This window comes from Marmota monax, unplaced genomic scaffold, assembly GCF_021218885.2.
Source record: "Marmota monax isolate L192 unplaced genomic scaffold, Marmota_monax_Labrador192_F-V1.1 WCK01_AAM20220418_F8-fsc00243, whole genome shotgun sequence".
NCBI classification, from domain to species: domain Eukaryota; kingdom Metazoa; phylum Chordata; class Mammalia; order Rodentia; family Sciuridae; genus Marmota; species Marmota monax.
The window spans coordinates 2006455-2029411 of record NW_026694604.1 but is presented as its reverse complement, the minus strand read 5'-3'; the positions used below and the strand labels follow the sequence as shown (position 1 = coordinate 2029411).

The 22957-nt window shown below is 56.6% G+C and overlaps 2 protein-coding genes across 10 annotated transcripts in view; both read left to right on the top strand.

Annotated features, from left to right (window-relative positions):
* Positions 1–707, top strand: part of Dnah2 (dynein axonemal heavy chain 2) — a 107175-nt gene extending 106468 nt beyond the window's left edge. For 2 of the 3 annotated variants that reach the window (XM_046422121.2, XM_058572053.1), the window contains 2 exons: positions 2–152; positions 286–707. In XM_046422121.2, the coding sequence (XP_046278077.1) occupies positions 2–152; positions 286–440 (306 nt within the window). In that variant the 3' untranslated portion in view covers positions 441–707. The remainder of the gene's footprint in view (position 1; positions 153–285) is intronic. The other variant, XM_046422120.2, reaches the window with a different exon arrangement.
* A 460-nt stretch (positions 708–1167) lies between these two features.
* Kdm6b (lysine demethylase 6B) lies at positions 1168–22809 on the top strand. 7 transcript variants are annotated; one of them, XM_046422114.2, is made up of 24 exons: positions 1168–1310; positions 8005–8117; positions 12824–12947; positions 13232–13382; positions 13474–13615; positions 13779–13877; positions 13978–14197; positions 14288–14380; positions 14484–14645; positions 14729–14905; positions 14993–15340; positions 15428–17628; positions 17722–17848; positions 17950–18055; positions 18907–19112; positions 19221–19285; positions 19369–19440; positions 19538–19686; positions 19836–19950; positions 20037–20224; positions 20366–20507; positions 20987–21113; positions 21202–21372; positions 21478–22809. In XM_046422114.2, the coding sequence occupies exons 5-24, from the start codon at positions 13479–13481 to the stop codon at positions 21499–21501; spliced, it is 4929 nt and encodes a 1642-aa protein (XP_046278070.1). In that variant the 5' UTR covers positions 1168–1310; positions 8005–8117; positions 12824–12947; positions 13232–13382; positions 13474–13478; the 3' UTR covers positions 21502–22809. The 7 variants fall into 7 exon arrangements, with proteins under 7 accessions (XP_046278070.1, XP_046278071.1, XP_046278072.1 ...); XM_046422115.2 differs by having other exon boundaries at positions 12784–12947; XM_046422116.2 differs by lacking the exon at positions 1168–1310 and adding an exon at positions 5417–5500.
* Positions 22810–22957: the final 148 nt, after the last annotated feature.

The window sequence follows — 22957 nt, the reverse complement described above, 5'->3', positions numbered from 1 at the left end:
GGATGGTGTCTGGGTTCGGGGCCTATACCTAGAGGGTGCCGGCTGGGACCGGAAGAACTCCTGCTTAGTGGAAGCAGAGCCCATGCAGCTGGTCTGTCTTATGCCTACGATCCACTTCCGACCTGCAGAGAGCCGAAAGAAGAGTGCCAAGGGTGGGACAGCTTCCTGAGGCCTGCCTACCCCATTCCTTGTCTGGACCCTAATCCATCCCCGGCTCCAGTCCTCAGTTTCTCTTCCAGGGGCTTCAGGGATCTGATTGCTTTTCCTTTTTTTTTTTTTCCTCAGGCATGTATTCTTGTCCGTGCTATTACTATCCCAATCGGGCAGGCAGTGCTGACAGAGCCTCCTTTGTTATTGGCATCGACCTAAGGTCTGGGGCTATGACATCTGATCACTGGATTAAGAGGGGAACTGCTCTACTCATGAGCCTGGACAACTGAGGCGGCTTCCTTTTCTTCCTGGCTTGAGAGTGGGTTGGGGACTCTGGAAGCCAAGATCATTGGCTTTGGCTGAATCTGGCGTGTTATGGGGCCCTGGAGATAACTACTCATTCTAGCCATAAAGGAAGGAGGATGAGTTGTATTGGAGCCATGTGCAGTAAAACAGCACAAGCCCTAAGTGTCTTAATGGAATGCTGGTGATTTAGGGAGTAAGGCCGGCCTTATTCCGGGGTTCTAAAGCAGACAGGAGTTACTATGTGTGTGTGGTGCTGGGGATTGAATACAGGACCTCGCGCTTGCGAGGCAAGTACTCTACCTACTGAGCTATACCCGCAGCCCAAGACAGGGATGACTTGTGAGCTCCTACCGTAAGGGGAAAGGAGCAAAGGAAGTGGGGAGGCCTGGAGAGGAAAGGAGGAGTGGCTTTGAACCAATGAGCAGAGCGGTGGAGCCTAAAGAGGGTGTGGCCTAAACTTCCGGGCCGGACACAAGAGGGGGCGGGGCTTACATTGGAAGGGCGCGGGATCCAAATGGAATTGGGGTTTATCAGGCAGGGATCCTGGGTGGGCCCGATAAACTGCATCCTGAACCCCGCGCCCTGCCCCCGGTATTCTACCCAGCACTGGCGTTGGGCGAGCAGGGCCCGCTGAAGGCGGGGCGAAGCCGAAGAGAAGGACTTCAGCGCAAGGAGGGGCGGGACCACAAGAAGGGGGCGGGGCTGGGGAGGGGGGGTACGAGTGTTTGTGTTGGAAAATCCAACTGCGCCACGGGGCGGAGCGGCCCCCCCAGCCCCGGCCTGGGAGAGGGGGGGCCCGCTCGACCCTCGGGAGACCTTGGGGACCCTAATCACCTGGGACCCCCCAGAACCAGGTAACGGGGAACTGCGAGGGCGTCTGGAAAGAGGGAAACCATCTCTGTACAAGGTGGGCGGGACGTGAGAGTCGCAAGAGGGTTAGAGCTTGGGATGGACGTTTGAGTCTCTGAAAAGGCTCTGGGAAGACCACCGGGGCGCAGGACATCCGGGTTCCCCTGAAAAGAGTGAGGCGGGTGGGGGAAGAACTGGGAGGCGGATATCTTGGGTTCCAGATGTCAAGACGAGCCAGAAAGGATTTCCAGTCTCCCCTTGGGCTGGGATTTCCCCTTCCCGACACTGGGGTGGGGCGCGGCAGTCGTAATTGAAGGGCTAAACTAAAGGGCAGAGTTTGCAGTCAGGTCAATGCGATGGCCTATTGAGGTCAGATGTGGCCCTCCAGTCCTGTGACCATTTCGAGTCTCCCCCCAGTTCTTCCCACAGGTGGGGTATATAGTCGCGGCCCTCACCTTCCTACCAGGAACCCGGAGAGCCCCAGCGGTAGCCTTCCCCCCCACTCCGCTGAACCTCCTTTCACACTCGGCTTCTCTTGCTCGCCTTCTCACTCCCCCCTAACCACCCCCCCGCCGCCCCGCGTCCTGCCCCTACTCTGCGGTCTTCGGTTTCCTAGCCCTCTCCCGGGTCGGGCCCATCTCAGTGCTGAACCTTTGCAGCATAGCCACGAGATGGCGAGGACGAGACACAGAAGTCCAGAACTGACGGGCATGCAGGTGGGGGATGTGACCCTGAAAGCACTGAAGCCCCCCGCCTCGGCCTGAGGGAAAGATGGGCTGAGACTTCCTGTCATCTAGGACCCCTCACAGGAAATTATGGGTGGGAGAGCACTGGGCTTAGGGTGGGGAGGGGGCGGGGGACTCTGTTTCAGCCTGGTTGAAACTGATTTAGTGGGGTGGGGAGGGGTACACGGATTGGTTATGAAGCAACGCCATTCGCTTTCCTGTCTGCTGTGGCGTGTGGCTGTGTCTTGGGGTGGGGGCTGAAGAGAGCAGGGAGACTGTGGGGAAAGTCGAGGGCAGAACGTCTAGTTCTCGGGCACGGAGAACCCTGGGAAGATAGAAGGGAAGCTGCCAGATGCGGCGCGGCAGAAATGGACAAGGTGGTTTAAGGGAGGGAGGCGGAACCCTAGTCACTGATCTTAATTCGGCTCCCAGTCCCTTCCCGAGATTGCTTGCCCTGTTGCCAGAGTAACTGGAGAGAGAGACTCTGCAGCCAGATTCCCTAACTCTCTCTGCCCAATCCGCTGCAGCGGACGTGGTTGACGTCACGGCTCTAGGAGCCAATGGGGAGCGGGCATTATGGAACGACCGGAAGAGGGAGAGGGGGAAAAGGTGGTGGAAGGGAGGAGGTAGCTGCTCAGGATCTGCACGTGCACTCCCACACGCTCGCGCCCACCCCTCCCTCCGCCGCACGCGCCCGAACACCCCCTTGCGCCTGCGCGGGAGTCGGGCACTCCCCCTCCTACTGGTTTTGAGTGTTTGCAAAGTACCCTCTTCAGTTCCTTCTGACCCAGACGTTTGAGTCGGCCTGCACTCTTTTGCCGGGTCTCCACTGTTAATGCCCATCTTCGCATCGGAGGGCCAGCTACCTGTTTCCCACTACCCCCCCACCAGCTGGCGCCCCACACTCCCAGGTGGGCTGGGCGGAGCTGTGGTTTCCGGCCCCACATGCTGAGTCGCTGCCTTCCCGGGCTCTGGCTTAGGTTGCCTCCCCAAAAGAAAAGGAGCATGTACAGCGCCCCTTCCAGAGGCTTTGCCTCCCCAGGCCAGCTGTTGTTGGCGAAGGAAGGCGCAGCGGGAAGCCCCGTACGACCCAGGTGACGCTTCTCAAGCCGTCACGCCCATTCTTCGCGTGAATTCCTGCTCTTTGATGTGCCCCAAACCCCTCCCAATCCCTAACGTTTCCTCTTCACCCTCCCTAGTGTTCTTTGCACCTCTCTTGGCCCCTTTCGAAGTGTCTGTCCCCGTATCCACTCGTCCTTTTCTGCTTCCCAGGGTTATATAACTCTTCCTCTCGCCGTGTCCTGATTTCAACTCCACTGACTCCGCCCTGGAACTGTACGGGAGGGGAGGGAGAGTTAGGGACCCAGACAGATTCCGACCGGCTGGGGCACAGGGGATCCCGCAGATAGGAGACGGAGCCCCGTGGGACCAGGCGCTTCGTCCCCCGCCTCCCGCCCCCACCAGAGATCTCGCCCTGGAGAAGGCACAGTATCCGAGGGGCGTGTCGTGACTCCCGTCAGAAATGTGGGTTGGGAGGTCAGGGCTGGAGGCGGAGAAGAGGAGGCAAGCGAGAAGCCCAAATCCCTAGGATTGGAGTCGTATTGGGGCCAAAAGAGATAAGGGCAGAACGCCTGGGTTCTTAGTCGGCTTTTCGGGTTCCCAGAATTCCTAAAGCTTTTTCCCAGGAAGCTTAGTCAGCGCCACCCCACCACCCCCATAGGGGTCAAAGGTCTGTGTTAGAGGTGGCCTAGGATGATGTCACCAGTGCACGTGCCCCGGGATGGTTGCCAGGCAATGAGGCCTCTTCCCCCTTCCATACCCTCCCACCTCTAACCTGAATCCAATCCCGGTCCCATGCCATCTCTTTCCCCTCTCCTTTCCCCTGGCCTTAGCATCCTGCAGGTGGGAAACCCTGGCATGGAGTTTTATGAGGGGGAGGGGCACGGGTGTGGTGTAGTTGAAAGACTTTGCCCCTAGTCTGGACTGAGAGAACCTTGGGTCACTTTCCCCTAGATTGACACAGGAGAGTTTCCTCTCCGGGTCCCTCCCTCCTTGAAAGAGCTTCCTACAAGCCTTTATACTTTTCCACCTGCTGCATGGCCCAGATTCCTATTGCCCCCTTCCCTGTCTAGAGTTGAAGTGGGAGTGGTTGCAAGACATCTGCTCCTAGGAGAAGAGTTGTATGTGTGGGGATACACACCAGCTCATCTCTGACGTCCCCTTAACTGATGGCTCAATCCACTCCCCAAACTGAGAAAGGGTCAAAAATAGGTTTTTATTCTGTGTAGGCAGATGGATCAGTTTTGAGGCATCCCACTTGGAGAAGAGGGACTCAGTGATAACTATGGCTGCCCTTCTCTGTTAAGTCCTGGGTTTGGTGGTGGTATTGGAAAAAAATAAGTATTTGTTTCCATGTGCCTTAGAGTTTGGACTCTTAGGACAGACCTGGATTCTAATCCCAATTCTTAGTGGCCATTGAGACTTGGAAAGGTCACAACCTACCAGAGCCCCAAATTCTTAATCTAGGAAATTTCAATATTAATACCCACCTCCCAGGCAGATGGGAGGGAAAAGATAATTTATACAAAGCACTTAGCACAGTGCCTGGCTCCGAATGAACATTGAATGAATGCTTGTTATGAAATACTTATTATTAAATAGTGTTAGTTGTTATTTTTATTATATTTGGTGGGCCTTCTCTAAACTAGCCATGACCTTAGGAGTTAGTTAGGGAGGAGTGGAGAGTTTGTGTAATCGTATGTGTTTGTGTGTGTGTGTGTGATGGGGTGGGGGTGCTGTGCTGGGGATTTGCTTTGCCTGTTCTGTGCACTTTATTTGATGAGGGCTTTAGTAAGACATGTATTCTTTCTTTAGTATTATAATTTTTTCCCCTTTCGGAGAAGAAATAGCTAAGACTATTCCTTTGACTGTGAAAATAAAATAATCGTGCTGTGGTTGGTGATTTTGAAGCAAGACCCCAGTCTCCCCCCACCCCCATGTTGTTATCTGGAGCTTTTCATTTTGCAAAGGGACTCCACAGTTTCCCTAGCAGGGACTGGGCTAGGCTGAGGGGTGTGTAAAAGGTTGGAGTGGGTGGGTGGAGAGAGACTTGTGCTGGGGGCTGGGGGTGCTGGTAGTTAAAGGAAGAGACCGGAAGGGAGGAGGAGGGAGCCTGCTGGTGGGGAGGGAGGGAGGGGAGGAGGTGGAGGAGGAGGAGGAGGAGGAGGAGGAGGAGGAGGAGGAGGGAGGGAGGGGGTTGGGGAGAGCCTGCTACAGTTCTTTGTTTGACTCCGGGACTCAGGGACGGGGAGGAGGAGGGAGGGAGGCAGAGGCTGCAAGCGCCGGGGCAGGCCCAGGAGGCAGAGGAGGGACCGTCTCCCCCGCCCCCCCAGCCCCCACTCCCCTCCCTGCTGCTTCCCCCCTCCCTACCCGGACTCTGGGGGCACCGCCGGGGGACAGACACCCAGCAGGTAACCCTGGCCAGGATCGCCCTCCCCCCTCTGATTTTCCTCTACACCCTCCTGGATGACCCCTTTCCCCCTTCCGTCTCCCCGATTTCCTCGGCCTTCTTTCCCTAGCCCTCCGGTTCCATCTCCCCCACTTGGGCTTGTCGTCTGCTGGCTGGCCGCACCACCCGCGGTCTCGGTCTCGTGCAGCCTGACTCCCTTCCTCTTGCTCCGCCTGTGCTCCCCAGGTCTGCCCGAGGCACCTTTCGGGGCTCTATCTTGCTGTTTCTCTGGGCTCTTCCCTTCAGACCTGTTCCCTGGGGCCCTGGGGGAGGAGATAGTCCTGTCCTTTTCTCCCCCCCCCCAGTTCTCTGGCCCCCCTGCCCCCCTTTCTCTTTCTAAATGTCTCTAGGGGTGGGGAGAGAACCGGAATTTGGGGGGCCCTATGGAGGGGCAGGGGCTGTGTGTTGTTGGGAAAAGGGGAGGTGAGTGTGTATGGGGTGGAGAAGAGGAGCCGTTAGAGACCAAGATGCCTCTGTGTTGTCCCTTTAAATGGCCCTCACATTTCTGGGGACTCTTGTGTGTGTGTGTGGGGGGGGGGGCGGGTGTCTAGGCGCCTGTCTGGGGGGCAGGGCCCTTGGTTTGTCCACACAATCCGGGGTGGTAATGATTTAAAGGGACAGCCTTGGTGTGGCCGCTGCCACTCTGTGCCGGCAGGAGGGGGAGCTGGCAGGGCCTGTCTGGGGAGGCTTGGCTGGTGAACAGGGCATTTGAGGCTGTCTGTTGCAGGGCCTGCCAGGTCTGGGATGGTGCTGTGCTGGAAGGTACAAGGAGAGGTGACAGCCTGCCTGGGGGGTGCTTAGTCAGGACCCCACTTTTGGATCCATCTGTTCCTTGGCCAAGAATCCTTGAGTCTAAACTATGGAATCTGTTGGCCATCAGGTAGGGCACACCAGCAGGTCTACAGGTCAGCAGCCTGGCCTGGGTACTTTGGAGCTGGCCCTTCAGCTCCCCTTTTGTTGTTTGGTTCTGTGCACAAGAAAGCCCCAGCCCCTCCTCCAGATCCCCCTTCCTGTTCACATGCCCCCCCACACCCACCCACCCCAGCTGTTGGACAGATGAATTACAGCCTCCAGCTTGGGGCCAGGGCTGGTGAGGGATTAGAGCTCTGGGGTTGGCCCTTTAAATGGTTTTGGCCCCTCCCCCACTCTGGTGTCCAGATGCCCCTTACACACCCATCTGATTACCTTGGCTGCCCCTCACTCCTCATCTCAGTCTGTCCTCCTCACTTCCCTCTCTAGGCTAGACCCGAATGCCCCCTCCCCACTACACAATCACATGTACAAAGGCTGTCAACTGTACACATATACTCCCTAGTCCTGTATTCTGAGTCTCACTGTTCTGGAGGGTTCTAGCTTCAAGCTCCCTTTTCCAACAGAAGGACCTTACTTGCCATGTTTTCCCAGCCTGCAGCTGACCACTGCCCTGGCTGAATGAGGGGCCTTGCTTGGGTCAGAAATAACACTTCCCTGGGGGCAGTGTCATCAGCAGCCATGGAGACTTGCAGCACATTGCATCATGGAGGCTGGGGGCCAGAGGCCTGAGTCTCTGGGGCAGGGGGAAGGATGGAGGCTAGAAGACCAGGGAATGGAGAGACTAGACTGGGAGTCCAACCAAATGTCTGGGTCTGTAGGGGCTGAAAACTGTGAAGAGGGGAGCAGAACACATAAGTCCCTGAGGAGTGAGTCTGAGTTGAGGGTTAACTTGAGTTCTGACCCCTGGATGGACACCTGGTTCCTGGCCCTGGTCTTAGGTTAAAATATCTACTTCTTTTTTTCTGAGGGTTGGAAGGGAAGGGGTGGGCCTCTGTCACCTTCTTGGGCCACACAGAGGAAGGAGGTGATGGGGAAACAGGATATGTCCTTGGGGGTAGGATGGAGGGGGACTTGCAGCAGAGGCCACTTCCAGGCTCAGGCCCAGAGTCATAGCTCTTACAGAGGAGGAAGGCTTCTCCCTGTTGGGCCCGTTCATCTAGTCTGGCCACCTGTGCTGCTCGCCAAGACCTGCCTGCACCCGCCTAGGGGAAGGGGAGGGGGCAGAGTCCAGAGGGTGGGGTTGACTGTTTGGTGTCTTGATAAGGAGAGTGGAACCTTTGGGAGGAAGAAGGACTGGAGGAAGAAGGTTTGCATGCCTTAGGTCCAGAACTGAGTCTGGCCTTGGTACTGCTGTCAGGGGCAGATGAAACTACTCTGAGGCTAGAGAGTCAGCAGGGGGGGTCCAGTCAGTTGTTGCCCATTGTAGACTTACATTCCATAGCATGCCCCCTTATCATCTGGTCAGGATGCCTCCTCAAGGGGAAGGTTGAGGATCACTTTGGGGATGGCTTTTTCTGGTTGCCATGGAAACCAATTCTTCCATCTCATCTGACCACCAGAGCCAGGTTTCTCCTCAGTGAGGGGGGATAGGGAGCACAGAGAAACCTTCCAGTCTGGGAGACCCCCACTTCTAAATGACTTTTTTTCTTTTAGGTTCCCCCCAGGCACCATGCCAGCCCCATAACACTACCCACTCCACTGTGGTCTGCTGCACCCCACTGCTGGGGCACTGTTCTAATGAGACAGGGCACACCAAACTCCATCTGGTAAGTCTATTCCCTTGAGTGTGCCCCAAGTCCAGCCCTGCACCCCATGTTTAAAAATTATCTGGATCATGCCAACTCCTCAGAATGGTCCAGTCCAACTCTGAGCTTCCCCCCACCTTGTGATGCTTGAGTGGTTCAGCCCTCCTGTTTTATGAAGCTCCCCTTGTCTCCTATGAATGGTTCAACCCTGCACTTCACCAACCTCTCTACTACCACCAAAAAAATCTTCTACCCCATGCCAACTCAGCAACACAGTTGCTGATTGAATTAAGCTAGGATTTGCAAGTTGAAAGTAGATGTCAGATACCATGGAAGAATTCTTCGGAGGGAGAGGGCTTTACTCCTGTAAGAGTTGTTGATAACTTGGCTTATGAAGGATGTTAGAAATTGAAGTGGAGAGATATTGGAGATCATTGCCCCAACACTATTGTCATGGTGATCTTAGCATCTCATCTTTCCTTCCAAATCCCTTTCTGTCCCATGCATTTGCTCCCCACACCCAAAGTCCTAATCCTCATTTTGTTTCCCACCTTCCTTCTCCCAGTTCTGTCTGAGGCTCAGCTACATTCCCTTTTCCTTTATAGGAGAAAGAGATCTTGTCTAAGCCAGGGACTTAAGTTTCATGAGTGTGTGTTGCTCTTCCCCATTACTCACTGAGTTTCTTGAGTGGGACTGTTTTCTTTTATGTATCTCTCACTGTTTAGTATGACGGTTTGCACATTGGGGTGCCTCTGTGGATTTGTGTTGAATGAATGTGTTAACTGAATGAGCTTCATTGCCAAGAAACCTACGGCTTTTGAGATCTGCTGCACATCCTCCTACCCACACCTTCTCTGGAGCACATGAGACATTTGGGATGATAACAGAGGGTGAAGCTGAGAGGGAGGTTGGCCCAGACATGGCCTGTGAGGATAAGACCAAGGGAGAAGGAATAAGACAGAGGCAGCATAGAAGAGTGGCAAGAATGTTGCTCTGGAAAGCAGCTGTCCCAGTCACTTGCAGAATGACCTTGGTCAAGTTACCTAACTTCTTTGAGCCTCAATTTCCTCATGTGCAAAATGGGATAATCAGAGTGCTTCCAATAGTAAGTTTTGGGGAAGAGTTTTTAAAAAGTATGTAAAATGCTTATCAGTGCCTGGCATCTAATAAGTAGTCAATGAATGCCGCAATTATTGTCATAATGGGAGCTTCAGGGAGCTGTGAGGATAAGCAAGGATGTTAAGAAATGGGACAGAACTTGATTGAAAGCAGACAGACCCCCAAGTAATTGACTCACAGAAGGATCGCTGATTCTGCAAGACGTCAGGATTCAGGGGAGTGAGGCGCGGAGTCAGTAGGGTAAGCCTGCTCCAGTGTTTCCCTGACTCTGTTCAGGAACATGAAGGCAAGCACAGAAGGGCATGTGCAGAGACACACGTGATCACCCGAGTGATGCAGAGGCAGACCCAGACAAAAGACCGAGACAGGAGCCAGGCAGACACACAGACAGAGACAGCCCTGCGGAGTCATGTAGACAGGGATAATGACAGGAACGCGTCAGACACAGGCACTGAGGAGACAAGATGAGCAGATATGCAGGTGCACGCGGAGACAGACACCGGGACTCACTGCCGACCTTGTCAGACAGATTGGTGAACACAGCGCCCAGTCAGAAGCAGACACAAGGCCCGCAGTGACACAAAGCGGGCCGGGGCCAGCAGTGTCACTCCTTGATGGGAGGCGGGGAGGGGCCGGCGGCGGGGGAAGGCTGGGGAAGGGAATCCCGGGCGGGCGGTCTGCCCGGGTGGCTGAGTCACAGCGTAGCCTCCGCTGGCGGCCCTCCCCAACGCCTCCCCCTCTCCCAGGTAGGAAGCGAGTCTGTAACTCCTCGCTTCCACCAGGTAGAATAGACCGGGAGCGGGATGCAGCGGGGTCCTGGACCAACCCCACCTTGGGCTCATGCAGTCTGCTATCTGCTCGGTAAAAACCCCATTTGCAGGGTCTAGTCCTTGGCGGCACTGAGTCTGCATGGGCACGGCAGGCCTCTGACCATGCGTCCCGTGCGGCTCGGGCGCCGCGCGGAGGGGCTCCTCCACCTTAAGCCCAGAGAGAGTTAAGTGGGTGTGATTGATGGAGTGGTTCTCTCTTGGGGCTCTACCAGGAGGGGGTCGGTCAAAGTCCCGGAGTCCAGAGCCCGGATGGAGGGGGAGGAGCTGGGCTTTGCCGGGAGTGCCCGGATGGAGAGGGCGTGGTCGCTGCAGGAGTGGAATTAACCCCTTCAGAGCCGCTGACTCTGGGGATTGTGGGCCGGGTTGGGAGAGGCTGGAATGTCTGTCTCCGAAGTGTCGCCCTCCCAACCTGGCTCTGGCCATGCGCGTCTACCTCTTGTCTGTCTTCAAGGAGTCTGTGGGTGTCTTGTCTTTGCGCCTGTCAGTGGTTGTCCTCTCCCTTTGGTTAGTATGGACACTGGGAGTCGGGGAGGGCTATTCCTACTCCGAAGCGAAAGTGGAGGTGAGAGTGTACTGCGACCCGACCGCCGGGGAACAGGTGTGAATGCGGTGGCGGGGCTGCCCGACGCGGGGAGGGGTTGTCATGAGAGAGACTAGAGGGGAAATTCCATCGGACCGGTGGTGAGCAGTGTGTGGGCTGAGGAGTTGTGTCTGTCTCTGACTGTGTGTCTGTGTGAGTTCGGGGAGGCGGGGGCTGAGTCAGTGGGAACTGGGGAAGAAGGTTTTCTGGGTGACTCACGCTCTGCCACCCCAAGCCTGAATCAGACCCTGAGGGAGGGCTGTGGGGGAGGGGGTGGGTGGGAGTTAGGCTTCTAGGTCCTGGGTGGGAACCAGGATCCGAGGTGGCTGGCAAAGTGAATGTGACTAGTATATAGGAAGTTTTGTCCTTAAATGTGTGCTCTATAGTCCCAGGTGCCTGCGTAAGGGTTTGTGAATAAAGGTTGAAGATCAGGGGCTGGAGGGACAGAACTCGCTAGTTTAGGGAAAGCTGAGTCAGTTCCCCGTGGGAAAGGGGAAGTGGCAGAGGGGAAGTGTCATCATCGCAGAAGGGGAAGCTTCATTTCCTGGTAACTGGTAGCGCCCTGGGCACCACTTCCCTAGCAGAGATCTGCTTCTGGTATCTTATGTCCCAGGTCCCCATTTGCCCACGTCTGCTCCATGGGTCCCTGCAGGACTTGGGTGGGGGCAGCCAGCTTGGGCTCTGCTCGGCCACAGTGAAGTGTTTACTTGTTCCAGGACTTGGTTGCCTCTGGAGTGGAGAATTCTGACAAACTCCGAGGGTCCTTGGGGCGCAGGCACTCACCAGGGTTGGCCGCAGTGTGGCGCACCCTGACAGAGTGCTTCCCTGCAAACAGTCGACCTTGCCCCTGCGGGAGGGAGGGCTGTTTTCAGCAGAAACCCTTCTGCCCTTGTGGGCTTGGTGGAAATTTCCCCACAGCGCAGACTTTAACGCAAAGGCGAACTTTCCAGCCGCCCCCAGCCCCTCGCCACATTCTCTCCCCCAGCTTCCTGCTCGGCTCTGGCTCCAGCTGGAGCGCTGGCCCCGCCCCCGCCGCTTTGTACTCGACTCTCAGCTCTCACAGCTCTTTGTACTCTAGACTCTCAATGGACGGATCCTGGTAGCACAGCTGGCTTCCTACCTGGGAGAATGCGGGGTAGGCGCGGGGACTTAGTTCCTGGATTCAGAGAGCAAGAAGGAAGAGCTGAGGCTAAAAGCAAGGTGCCCAGGAGAGGGGAGTGCTGTGTCTACTGTGGGTCACGCCAGCACCGAGGGCAAGGGGGGGGGGGGCGCGTGAGGGAGGAAGTGAAACGGGTTCTGGGTTCTTTAAGGGAGTAGGCGGTGAGAGTGGGACAAGGGTGATGTCACTGCTCGTCGGGCCCCGCCCTCATCCCTCCCGAAGGACACCCCCCCTCAGTACACTTACACACACCGCTTCCGCTGCGCAAGTAGCCACGTCACGGGCAACCCCCGAAATCCCCCCTCCCTCGGGGGGGTGGGGGCCACGTGGGCCGTGGGGAACCGCGTGGCCCCGGCGGGGAAAGGGCATACAGGATACGGGAGCCACGCGAGAGGGGCCACTCGGGACCACGGTGCGCAACTTCTCAGAAGTTGGTGTTAAAGCGGTGTGGGGGGGTGTCTGGCTTGGGGGGTCGGTTGGTATTGAAGACCCAGAGAGCCAGGGGAAGTGGAGGAGCCAAAGGAATTGGTATGAGGTTGGAGACTTGACTGTTGTTTGGGACTGTGTCAGGCCTTGGGAGTGGAGCGCTCTTAGCGGCACGGATGGGTTTGGGTGTCTTAGTTGGCACGGCTGGCTAGCCCTAAGCAGTTCAAAGAGGGGCTGAGGGTGGTTGGCTCAGTCACTAGGTGAGGCAAAATGAGAATGGGAAGAGATGTCTTTGCGTTCTGGATCCATCTGCACCCCATCGGTCCTGCGGTGGCCAAGACCACGAATAGTTCCGTGGGTGCGTGAGACTCGCCGGTAACGCCATGCCTGCCCAAGCGTGCGACTCACCGTCCTCACCCGTGCCTGTTGTGCTTAGCCCACCTGCTTGTAGCTATTGCCCTACTACCCCGGGTATCACATCCGAGATGGGACCCTTGGTGGGAGCCGCGGGGTCACATCGGGGTCACCCCAGGCCGATCCCGTCTGACCCGCTCCTCTGCCCCTCCTCCCCAGGCGCTGCCTGCCGGGCTAACCTTGCTCCCATTGGTTCCAGCCGGGCTGTTACTGAGGCGGAGACACGGGTGATGATTGGCTTTCGGGGGAGAGAGGAAGTCCTGTGATTGGCCAGATCTCTGAAGCTCGCCCGACGCGTAAGAGGACGCTCCCACCGAGGCCGGGTAAGCACCAGCAACGTTGCGGGTTTGTGGGTCAGCAGGCATGTCCCTGGAGCTGAAACCTAGCAGGTAGTGCAACCACACAGTCGCCCCACAGTTGGCTCCCTGTCACTCCGAACTTATAGTGACACTATTTTTCAGGACTTCAGGGACCCTTAGGCCCTGTAGATCTCCCTCAGACTTCCTGCACAAAAAAGCAGACCTGGGGGTGCTACAGGCATTCCAACTCAACCCCTGGGCCCTGTGTGCTGGCCAGCTCACTGCACTCTTTTTGCCTCTTTCTGTAGAATTGGCTGTGAAAGGCTAGGGGCTGCCATCTGGGTACAGTGGGCACTCTTGTCAGAGCGGCTGGAGCCGGACCATCCTCCCAGCTTCCCAGAGAGCTGGGGCAGGGGGCCGTGCCCGATCTCCAGGGCTCCTGGGGCCACTGCTGACCTGGTAAGGGAAAAACTGGGCCTGGGTTGGCTGGGTGTACACTGGCAGCTCTGCTTTTGCCTCCAGTAAGAACACAATCTTATCCCCTACTTAGGCTGGATGCATCGGGCAGTGGACCCTCCAGGGGCCCGCACTGCACGGGAAGCCTTTGCCCTTGGGGGCCTGAGCTGTGCTGGGGCCTGGAGCTCCTGCCCGCCCCATCCCCCTCCTCGAGGCGCATGGCTGCCTGGAGGCAGGTAAGCACTTGAACTGTGTCTCCCAGCACTCTTCTTTCTATCTTCTCTACCCCTCAATCTCTGAAACATTCTGTATGGTTTCTGTCATTTCATGGGCCTCAGTACTATTTTCAGGTGCTCTTATTCCTTCTTGTGGTATATAATATAACCCTTCTCTTTCCAGATGCTCAGCCAGCATCGGGCAACCCCCACTCCCTGCTCCCCTACCCACTTCGCATGGCAGTAGCTCTGGACATCCCAACAAACCATACTATGCTCCAGGGTGAGTGCGGGATTCAAAAGTTCTGAAATGGGAAGTAAAGACTGGGACCTTGAAATATTTCCCTGAAGCCTAACCTTTCTGAATCCCTTCTATTCTTTAGGACACCCACCCCAAGACCCCTCCATGGAAAGCTGGAATCCTTGCATGGATGTGTGCAGGCATTGCTCCGGGAGCCAGCCCAGCCAGGACTGTGGGAACAGCTTGGGCAGCTGTACGAGTCAGAACATGACAGTGAGGAGGCTATACGTTGCTACCACAGCGCCCTTCGATATGGAGGAAGCTTCTCTGAGCTGGGGCCCCGCATTGGGCGACTACAGCAGGTGGGATGAGGCAGGACCTAGCTGGCTAAGAATGTGCCTTCTGTCTCAGTGCCCCCACCTTATGCCTTCTTCTGCCCTTTGACCCCTCAGGCTCAGCTCTGGAACTTTCATGCTGGCTCCTGCCAGCACAGAGCCAAGATCCTTCCTCCTCTGGAGCAAGTGTGGAACTTGCTGCACCTTGAGGTGAGGATGGGGATATAACATAACATATAACATAAGTGGGCTAGGGAAGAGGGCTGGGCTAGACCTGCACCCATGCCATTGTCTCTCTTCATTTTGTCCTCAGCACAAGCGGAACTATGGAGCTAAGCGAGGGGGTCCGCCTGTGAAGCGAGCTGCTGAACCCCCAGTGGTGCAGCCTATTCCTCCTGCAGCACTTTCAGGACCCTCAGGGGAGGAGGGCCTCAGCCCTGGAGGCAAGCGTAGAAGAGGCTGCAGTTCTGAACAGGTATGGTTGTAGGTAGGCCAGCAGGCAGAGACTACACAGGTCTGGAACAAGGAGTAAGATTTTCACACACTCTTTTCTTCTAGACTGGCCTTCCCCCAGGGCTGCCACTGCCTCCACCACCATTACCACCACCACCACCACCCCTGCCTGGCCTGGCTACGAACCCTCCATTTCAGCTGACCAAGCCAGGGCTATGGAGTACCTTGCATGGAGATACCTGGGGCCCCGACCGCAAGAGTTCAGCACCCCCAGAGCGCCAGGTGAGCCCAGGTTTCTTGTTTGAGGCCTTTTACCTATAAGTTCAGTACCTTCTATACATATCCTGCATCCTTATTTATCTCCCATAGGAACAGCGGCACTCGCTGCCTCACCCATATCCATACCCAGCTCCAGCCTACACTGCGCACCCCCCCAGCCACCGGCTGGTCCCGGCCACACCCCCAGGCCCCAGCCCCCGCCCCCCAGGAGCAGAGAGCCATGGCTGCCTGCCTGCCACCCGTCCCCCCGGAAGTGACCTTAGAGAGAGCAGAGTTCAGAGGTCGCGGATGGACTCCAGCGTTTCACCAGCAGCAACTACCGCCTGCGTGCCTTACGCCCCTTCCCGGCCCCCTGGCCTCCCCAGTACCACCAGCAGCAGCAGTAGCAGCAGCAGCAGCAACACCGGTCTTCGGGGTGTGGAGCCCAGTCCAGGCATTGTGAGTGATCACCTGTGGTGGAAGATGGGGTGAAGCTTTTATGAGGTGGCCAGAGCATCACTCTGACCACTCCATCCTATATTACAGCCTGGCGCTGACCATTACCAAACTCCTGCGCTGGAGGTCTCCCCTCACCAGGGTCGCCTAGGGTCCTCGGCACACAACAGTCGAAAACCGTTCTTGGCAGCTCCTGCTGCCACTCCCCACCTGTCCCTGCCACCTGGGCCCTCCTCTTCCCCTCCACCCCCCTGTCCCCGCCTCTTACGCCCACCCCCACCCCCTGCCTGGCTGAAGGGCCAGGCTTGCCGGACAGCCCGAGAGGATGGAGAGATCTTAGAAGAGCTCTTCTTTGGGGCTGAGGGGCCCCCTCGCCCTCCCCAACTTCCCCACCGAGAGGGCTTCTTAGGGCCTCCAGCCCCCCGCTTTTCTGTGGGCACTCAGGATTCTCACACCCCTCCCACTCCCTCAACCACCAGCAGTAGCAGCAGCAGCAGCAACAATGGCAGCCACAGCAGCAGCCCTACTGGGCCTGTGCCCTTCCCCCCACCTTATCTGGCCGGAAATATGGACTCCCTTCCCCGGCCACCCAGCCCAACATTAAGCCCCCAGGACCCACCTATTGCACCCCTGACTCTTGCCCTGCCTCCAACCCCTCCCTCCTCCTGCCACCAAAATACCTCAGGAAGCTTCAGGCGCTCGGAGAGCCCCCGGCCCAGGGTCTCCTTCCCAAAGACCCCCGAGGTGGGGCCAGGGCCACCCCCAGGCCCCCTGAGTAAAGCCCCCCAGCCTGTGCCTCCTGGGGTTGGGGAGCTGCCTGCAAGAGGCCCACGACTCTTTGATTTTCCCCCAACCCCGCTGGAGGACCAGTTTGAGGAGCCAGCTGAGTTCAAGATTCTACCCGATGGGCTGGCTAACATCATGAAGATGCTGGATGAATCAATTAGAAAGGAGGAGGAGCAGCAGCAGCAGGAGGCAGGCGTGGTCCTCCCACCCCCGCTGAAGGAACCCTTTGCATCTCTGCAGCCTCCATTCCCCAGCGACACAGTCCCAACCACCACTGCTGCCACAGCTGCTGCCACCACCACCACTACCACAACCACCACCACCACCACCACCCAGGAAGAGGAGAAGAAGCCACCACCAGCCCTGCCACCACCACCCCCCCTAGCCAAGTTCCCTCCACCTCCCCAGCCACAACCGCCACAGCCCCCACCACCCCCACCAGCCAACCCAGCCAGCTTGCTCAAATCCTTGGCTTCTGTGCTGGAGGGACAAAAGTACTGTTATCGGGGGCCTGGAACAGCTGTTTCCACCCGACCTGGGCCCTTGCCCACCACTCAGTATTCCCCTGGTCCCCCATCAGGTGCTACCGCCCTGCCACCCACCTCAGTGGTCCCTAGCGCCCAGGGTTCCCCACAGCCCTCTGCTTCCTCGTCATCTCAGTTCTCTACCTCAGGCGGGCCCTGGGCCCGGGAACGCAGGGCTGGTGAAGAGCCAGCTCCCGGCCCGGTGACCCCTGCCCAGCCGCCCCCACCCCTGCCACTGCCCCCTGCTCGCTCTGAGTCTGAGGTGCTAGAAGAGATCAGTCGGGCTTGTGAGACCCTTGTGGAGCGGGTGGGCCGGAGTGCTATCAACCCAGTGGACACAGCAGACCCAGTGGACAGTGGAACTGAGCGACTGATGCCTTCTGCACAGACCAAGGAGGAAAGTGGTGGGGTGGTGGCTGTGGTTGCAACAGGACCAGGCAGTGGCAAGCGGCGGCAGAAAGAACACCAGAAGGAGCACCAGAAGGAGCATCGTAGGCACAGGAGAGCCTGTAAGGACAGTGTGGGTCGGCGGCCCCGTGAGGGGAGGGCCAAAGCCAAGACCAAGACCCCCAAAGAAAAGAGCCGCAGGGTGCTAGGGAACCTGGACCTGCAGAGCGAGGAGATCCAGGGTCGGGAGAAGGCCCGTCCTGATCTTGGTGGGTCATCCAAGGCCAAGCCACCCACAGCTCCTGTCCCTCCGCCAACTCCTGCTCCCTCTGCCCAACCCACACCCCCGTCAGCCTCTGTCCCTGGAAAGAAGACTCGAGAGGAAGCTCCAGGGCCCCCAGGTGTCAGTCGTGCTGACATGCTAAAGTTGCGCTCACTTAGTGAGGGGCCCCCCAAGGAGCTGAAGATCCGGCTCATCAAGGTAGAAAGTGGTGACAAGGAGACCTTCATAGCCTCTGAGGTAGAAGAGCGGCGATTGCGCATGGCGGACCTCACCATTAGCCACTGTGCTGCTGATGTCGTGCGTGCCAGCAAGTGAGTTGGGTGCTCTTAACCCCGAGGCTGCAAACATGGCCAGGGATAGACTCCTCCCCATATTACCCTGATGTTTCTGTTTTCCTCCCACAGGAATGCCAAGGTAAAAGGGAAGTTTCGAGAGTCCTACCTTTCCCCTGCCCAGTCTGTGAAACCGAAGATCAACACTGAGGAGAAGCTGCCCCGGGAAAAACTTAACCCTCCTACACCCAGCATCTATGTATGTGAGCCATCTGTCCTCTTGGACAGTGTTAGGGTGGTTGGGGAGCTCAGAGCCTAGGGACAGGGCTCTGACTCCAGTTGTTCCTGGTCATCTCTCAGCTGGAGAGCAAACGGGATGCCTTCTCACCAGTGCTGCTGCAGTTTTGTACAGACCCCCGAAATCCCATCACAGTGATCCGGGGCCTGGCAGGCTCCCTGCGGCTCAGTGAGTATGGGGGTGTGCAGAAAGTATGGGGAAGACTACAAGGATCTGCGGTGTGGGGAACCCTTTGAAAATCCCCATAACTTGGAGAGTCAGGACAATGAATATAGAGTTTGCCTACTCAGTCACATGGAGACTATATTTGAATAGTGCTGAGTGATGTGTCAGCCAACTTCAGGCTTTTCTCCTGTTTTATCTGTCCCCAGCAGTGACCAAATGGGATGGGGATGTATCTCAGGGTCTACGTAGAATCACTTATGATTGAAAATGAGAGCTGGGGATATAGCTAAATGATAAAAGCACTTGCCCAGCACTGACTCCCCTTCCCCTGTTTAAAAAAAAAAAAAAGATTGTAGACAACCCCGAGAGACCCGTGGTTTGGGATTTTCTTTTTCAACCTTTCATTGTGAAAAATGTGAAACATGGAAATACAAAGGTCAATCCGATATACCCATACCCTTATCCCCACTGAGTTATCTGAAGCACATACCAGACTTTCATTTGACTAAATGTTTAATTGGACACAATGATAATTTAAGCTGCTGTTCACTGAGTACCTACTATGTGCCAAGTGCTGTGCACATGTCATATCCAGAGCTGAGGACTCTGGTTGAGGGGCTAAGGACCTGGAGCAGCTGTGGGAGGATTGGGGTTGGTGAGGATCCAGAGAGAGGCTAGCCCTGTCAGCCTCCTTTGGGGCTTGGGTTCTTGTCCATTCCTTTGGACTGAATTCTGCCAAACCTGTGTCCACCCTGTCAGAGACTTGAGTGGTAGGAAGGGAAAGGGTGAGTTGGGTCTCCAGTCCCTGTCCTTTGCTTCTGCCTGCCCACTCCCTGCTCTGCCCTTCCTTGCAGACTTAGGCCTCTTCTCCACCAAGACGCTGGTGGAGGCTAGTGGCGAGCACACCGTGGAGGTGCGCACACAAGTGCAGCAGCCCTCAGATGAGAACTGGGACCTGACCGGCACACGACAGATCTGGCCCTGTGAGAGCTCTCGTTCCCACACCACCATTGCCAAGTATGCACAGTACCAGGCCTCTTCCTTCCAGGAGTCATTACAGGTGATGGGGGAACGTGGGTAGAAGGAGGTGTGCTGGGATCAGAGGCTGCAGTGGGAGGGATTCAGAAAGGTCACTGATCCAGGAATGCCTGCCCCTCTGGCTGAGCAGGAAGAGAAGGAGAGTGAGGATGAGGAGTCGGAAGAGCCAGACAGCACCACAGGAACCCCTCCTAGGTAAGGAAGGTATTGTTGTGTCTCCTCCCTGAATGGCTCCTGTTCCCTGTGCTCTCCACCAACCTATGCTCTTGCTCCAACAGCAGTGCACCAGACCCGAAGAACCATCACATCATCAAATTTGGCACGAATATCGATCTATCTGATGCCAAACGGTCAGTGGGGTTGAGGCAGCAAAGTTGGGACAGGAGCGCTGCTGGGCAAGCAGTGTGGAGGGTACCCTCTCATTTGGGTTGCTCCCTCGCCCTGCAGGTGGAAGCCCCAGCTGCAGGAGCTGCTGAAGCTGCCCGCCTTCATGCGGGTAACATCCACAGGCAACATGCTCAGCCACGTGGGCCACACCATCCTGGGCATGAATACCGTACAGCTGTACATGAAAGTCCCTGGCAGTCGGACTCCAGGTGCGCTTCTCAGTGCTCACTGCTCAAGTGTACCAGAGGAGGGAGTAGCGGTGGCCCTTAGTCGTCAGCCAATAAAGGCAAAGGGCGGGGTTGCGCGGAGCTTGGGCTGCTGTCAGGCCAATCATGCTGTTCTCTGTCTCCCTCTGCAGGCCACCAAGAGAACAACAATTTCTGCTCAGTCAACATTAACATTGGTCCTGGTGACTGCGAATGGTTCGCAGTGCACGAGCACTACTGGGAGACCATAAGCGCCTTCTGTGACCGGTGTGCACTGCCCCCTCTCTAGTCACCCTACTGCTTTCCGTTTTTGGGTCCCTAAGGACCTGACCCTTTGTCTGCCCACATTGCAGGCATGGCGTGGACTACTTGACGGGTTCCTGGTGGCCAATTCTGGATGACCTCTACGCTTCCAATATCCCTGTGTACCGCTTTGTGCAGCGCCCTGGAGACCTTGTGTGGATTAATGCAGGGACTGTGCACTGGGTGCAGGCCACCGGCTGGTGCAACAACATTGCCTGGAATGTGGGGCCCCTCACCGGTGAGAGGGTGGGGCCCGTGGAGTGTGAGCTCTGTTGGGAAGGAGTGGGCATGGAGGGTGGCCCATCTGCTAGGGAAGGGGCTCAGGCCTAGATGGCTGGGGGCTGTTTGAGAATATGTGGTGACTCCCTCTGACCTGCAGCCTATCAGTACCAGCTGGCCCTGGAACGATATGAGTGGAACGAGGTGAAGAACGTCAAATCCATTGTGCCCATGATTCATGTGTCCTGGAATGTGGCGCGCACTGTCAAAATCAGCGACCCCGACTTGTTCAAGATGATCAAGTGAGGGCCCTGTTTGGGGTGGGAGCCCACCTCCACCTGATCTAGTCCCTGACTTTGTTCTTGGTATCTGACGTTACTCTACTCTTTATCTGTTTCTCTGTCCATGCCTACCATGTGCCTACAGTGTTACTGTGTTGGGGAGACTGGCAAAGTTCCTGGTCTCAGGACTTTCATTTTCTAAGTAGATAAAACAGGCAAAACTATTTGAAATTTCTTTCTTTCTTTCTTTTCTTTCTTCTTTTCTTTTTGTGGAGCTGGGGATTGAGGCCCTGGTCAGGTCAGGTTAGGCAAACATTCTACCACTGAGGTACATCCCCTGGCCTTTGAAATTTAAACTGACAGATGCTTAGGACAGGGGAGGTGACCCAGCCATGGAGAGGGAAGACTCCCCACGAGAAGTCTATGGGGCTGTCTGAGCTCTTAACCCATCTGCCCCTGCTGCAGCCTGGCCTCAACATTTCCTCCTGGCCCCTCCCAAGGTTCTGTCTCCTGCAATCCATGAAGCACTGCCAGGTGCAACGTGAGAGCCTGGTGCGAGCAGGGAAGAAGATAGCTTACCAGGGCCGAGTCAAGGACGAGCCCGCCTACTACTGCAACGAGTGTGATGTGAGTGAAGTGTTCTTCCTCTCATTTGCCCGGAGGAGGTGTCCACTGTGGCCAGCCCTCTTTGTGACTGCCAGTTTGTCCCGACCAGGTGGAGGTATTCAACATCCTGTTCGTGACGAGTGAGAACGGCAGCCGAAACACGTACCTGGTGCACTGCGAGGGCTGTGCGCGCCGCCGCAGCGCGGGCCTACAGGGCGTCGTGGTGCTGGAGCAGTACCGCACTGAGGAGCTGGCTCAGGCCTACGACGCCTTCACGCTGGTGAGCGCGGGCGCGGATGAGGGGCTGAGGAGGAGACTTAGGCGGGTGGCCTGGGGACCCGCTCAGCGTCAACCGCTGAGCCCCCGCCCGCTTTTCTCTCCGCAGGCCCCCGCCAGCTCGTCGCGATGAAGCCGGATGCCCCGCTCGCCCGCCCGCCCCTCTGTAGGGCGCCGCGGGGCCACCAGCACATGCCTGGGCTGGACCTAGGTCCCGCCTTTGGCCGGGAAGGGGGTTGGGCCCAGCCCTTCCACCCTATTGGCAGCTCCCCTCACTTAATTTATTAAGAAAAAAAAATTTTTTTAAACAAATATGAGGAAAAAAAGGAAAAAAAAAATGGGAGACGGGGGAGGGGGCTGGCAGCCCCTTGTCCACCAGCGCCTCCCCTCACCGACTTTGGCCTTTCTAGCAGACACAAGGACCAGGCTCCGGCGGCGGCGGCGGGGGTCACATACGGGTTCCCTCACGCCTGCCAGTCGCCCGCCCGCCCGCTGATGCACGGGGCTCGTGTATGTACATAAACGTTAAGGCAGCCGAGGTTTTTAATGAGATTCTTTCTATGGGCTTTACCCCTCCCCCAGAACCTCCTTTTTTTTTTTTTTTTTTTTTTTTTTTTTTTTTTTTTTACTTCCAATGCTAGCTGTGACCCCCTGTACATGTCTGTTTATTCACTTGGTTATGATTTGTATTTTTTGTTTGTTTTTGGTTTTTAATTTATAACAGTCCCACTCACCTCTATTTATTCATTTTTGGGAAAACCCAACCTCCCGCTATCCCCAAGCCATCCCACCCGCCCCTCCGGGGACTGCCCGCCCCTGGGCTCTCCCCCCACCCCAATGTGTGTCCTCCGGGCTCGGCCCATCGGTCTCCGCCCGCCCGTCCGTCCGTGGCTCCAGCCGGGCTCTCATGGTGCTCAAACCAGCTCCCCTCCCCTACGTCCTGCACTTTCTCGGACCAGTCCCCCACTCCCGACCTGACCCCAACCCCGCCTGAGGGTGAGCGACTCCTGTACTGTAGGGGAAGAAGTGGGAACTGAAATGGTATTTTGTAAAAAAATAAATAAATAAATAAAAAATTTAAAAGTTTTAAAGAAAGAACTATGAGGAAAAGGAACCCCGTCCTCCCCAGCCCCGGCCAATTTTTAAAACAAGACCTTCACCTTCACCCCTCTTTTCTTTTTAAGTGTGAAACAGCCCAAGCCCAGGACCTCACTGGGGCTGGGACACCCCAGGACGAGCTTCTCTGGGGCTCTGCTTTTGTTTTGTTTTTTTTTTCCCTCCCCGCTGGGGCTGTGGTGGGGTGGGGGGTTTACAGTCCCGCCCCCTCGCACTGCACTGTCTCTCTGCCCCTGGGGCAGAGGGGTCTTCCCAACCCTATTCCTATTTTCGGTGATTTTTTTGTGTGAGATTATTAATATTAAAAATAAAAGAAGAAAGAAAATCCTGTTTTGATAACGTGCTGGTGATAGCAGGGGAGAGTACTGGGAGGAGGGCCGCAAGAAAGTGATTGATGGGGAGGAACTGCACAGGCCTTGACAAGGGCGAACCCCTCCCGGAGGCGCCTGTGGAATGTCCAGAGCTCTGGACCG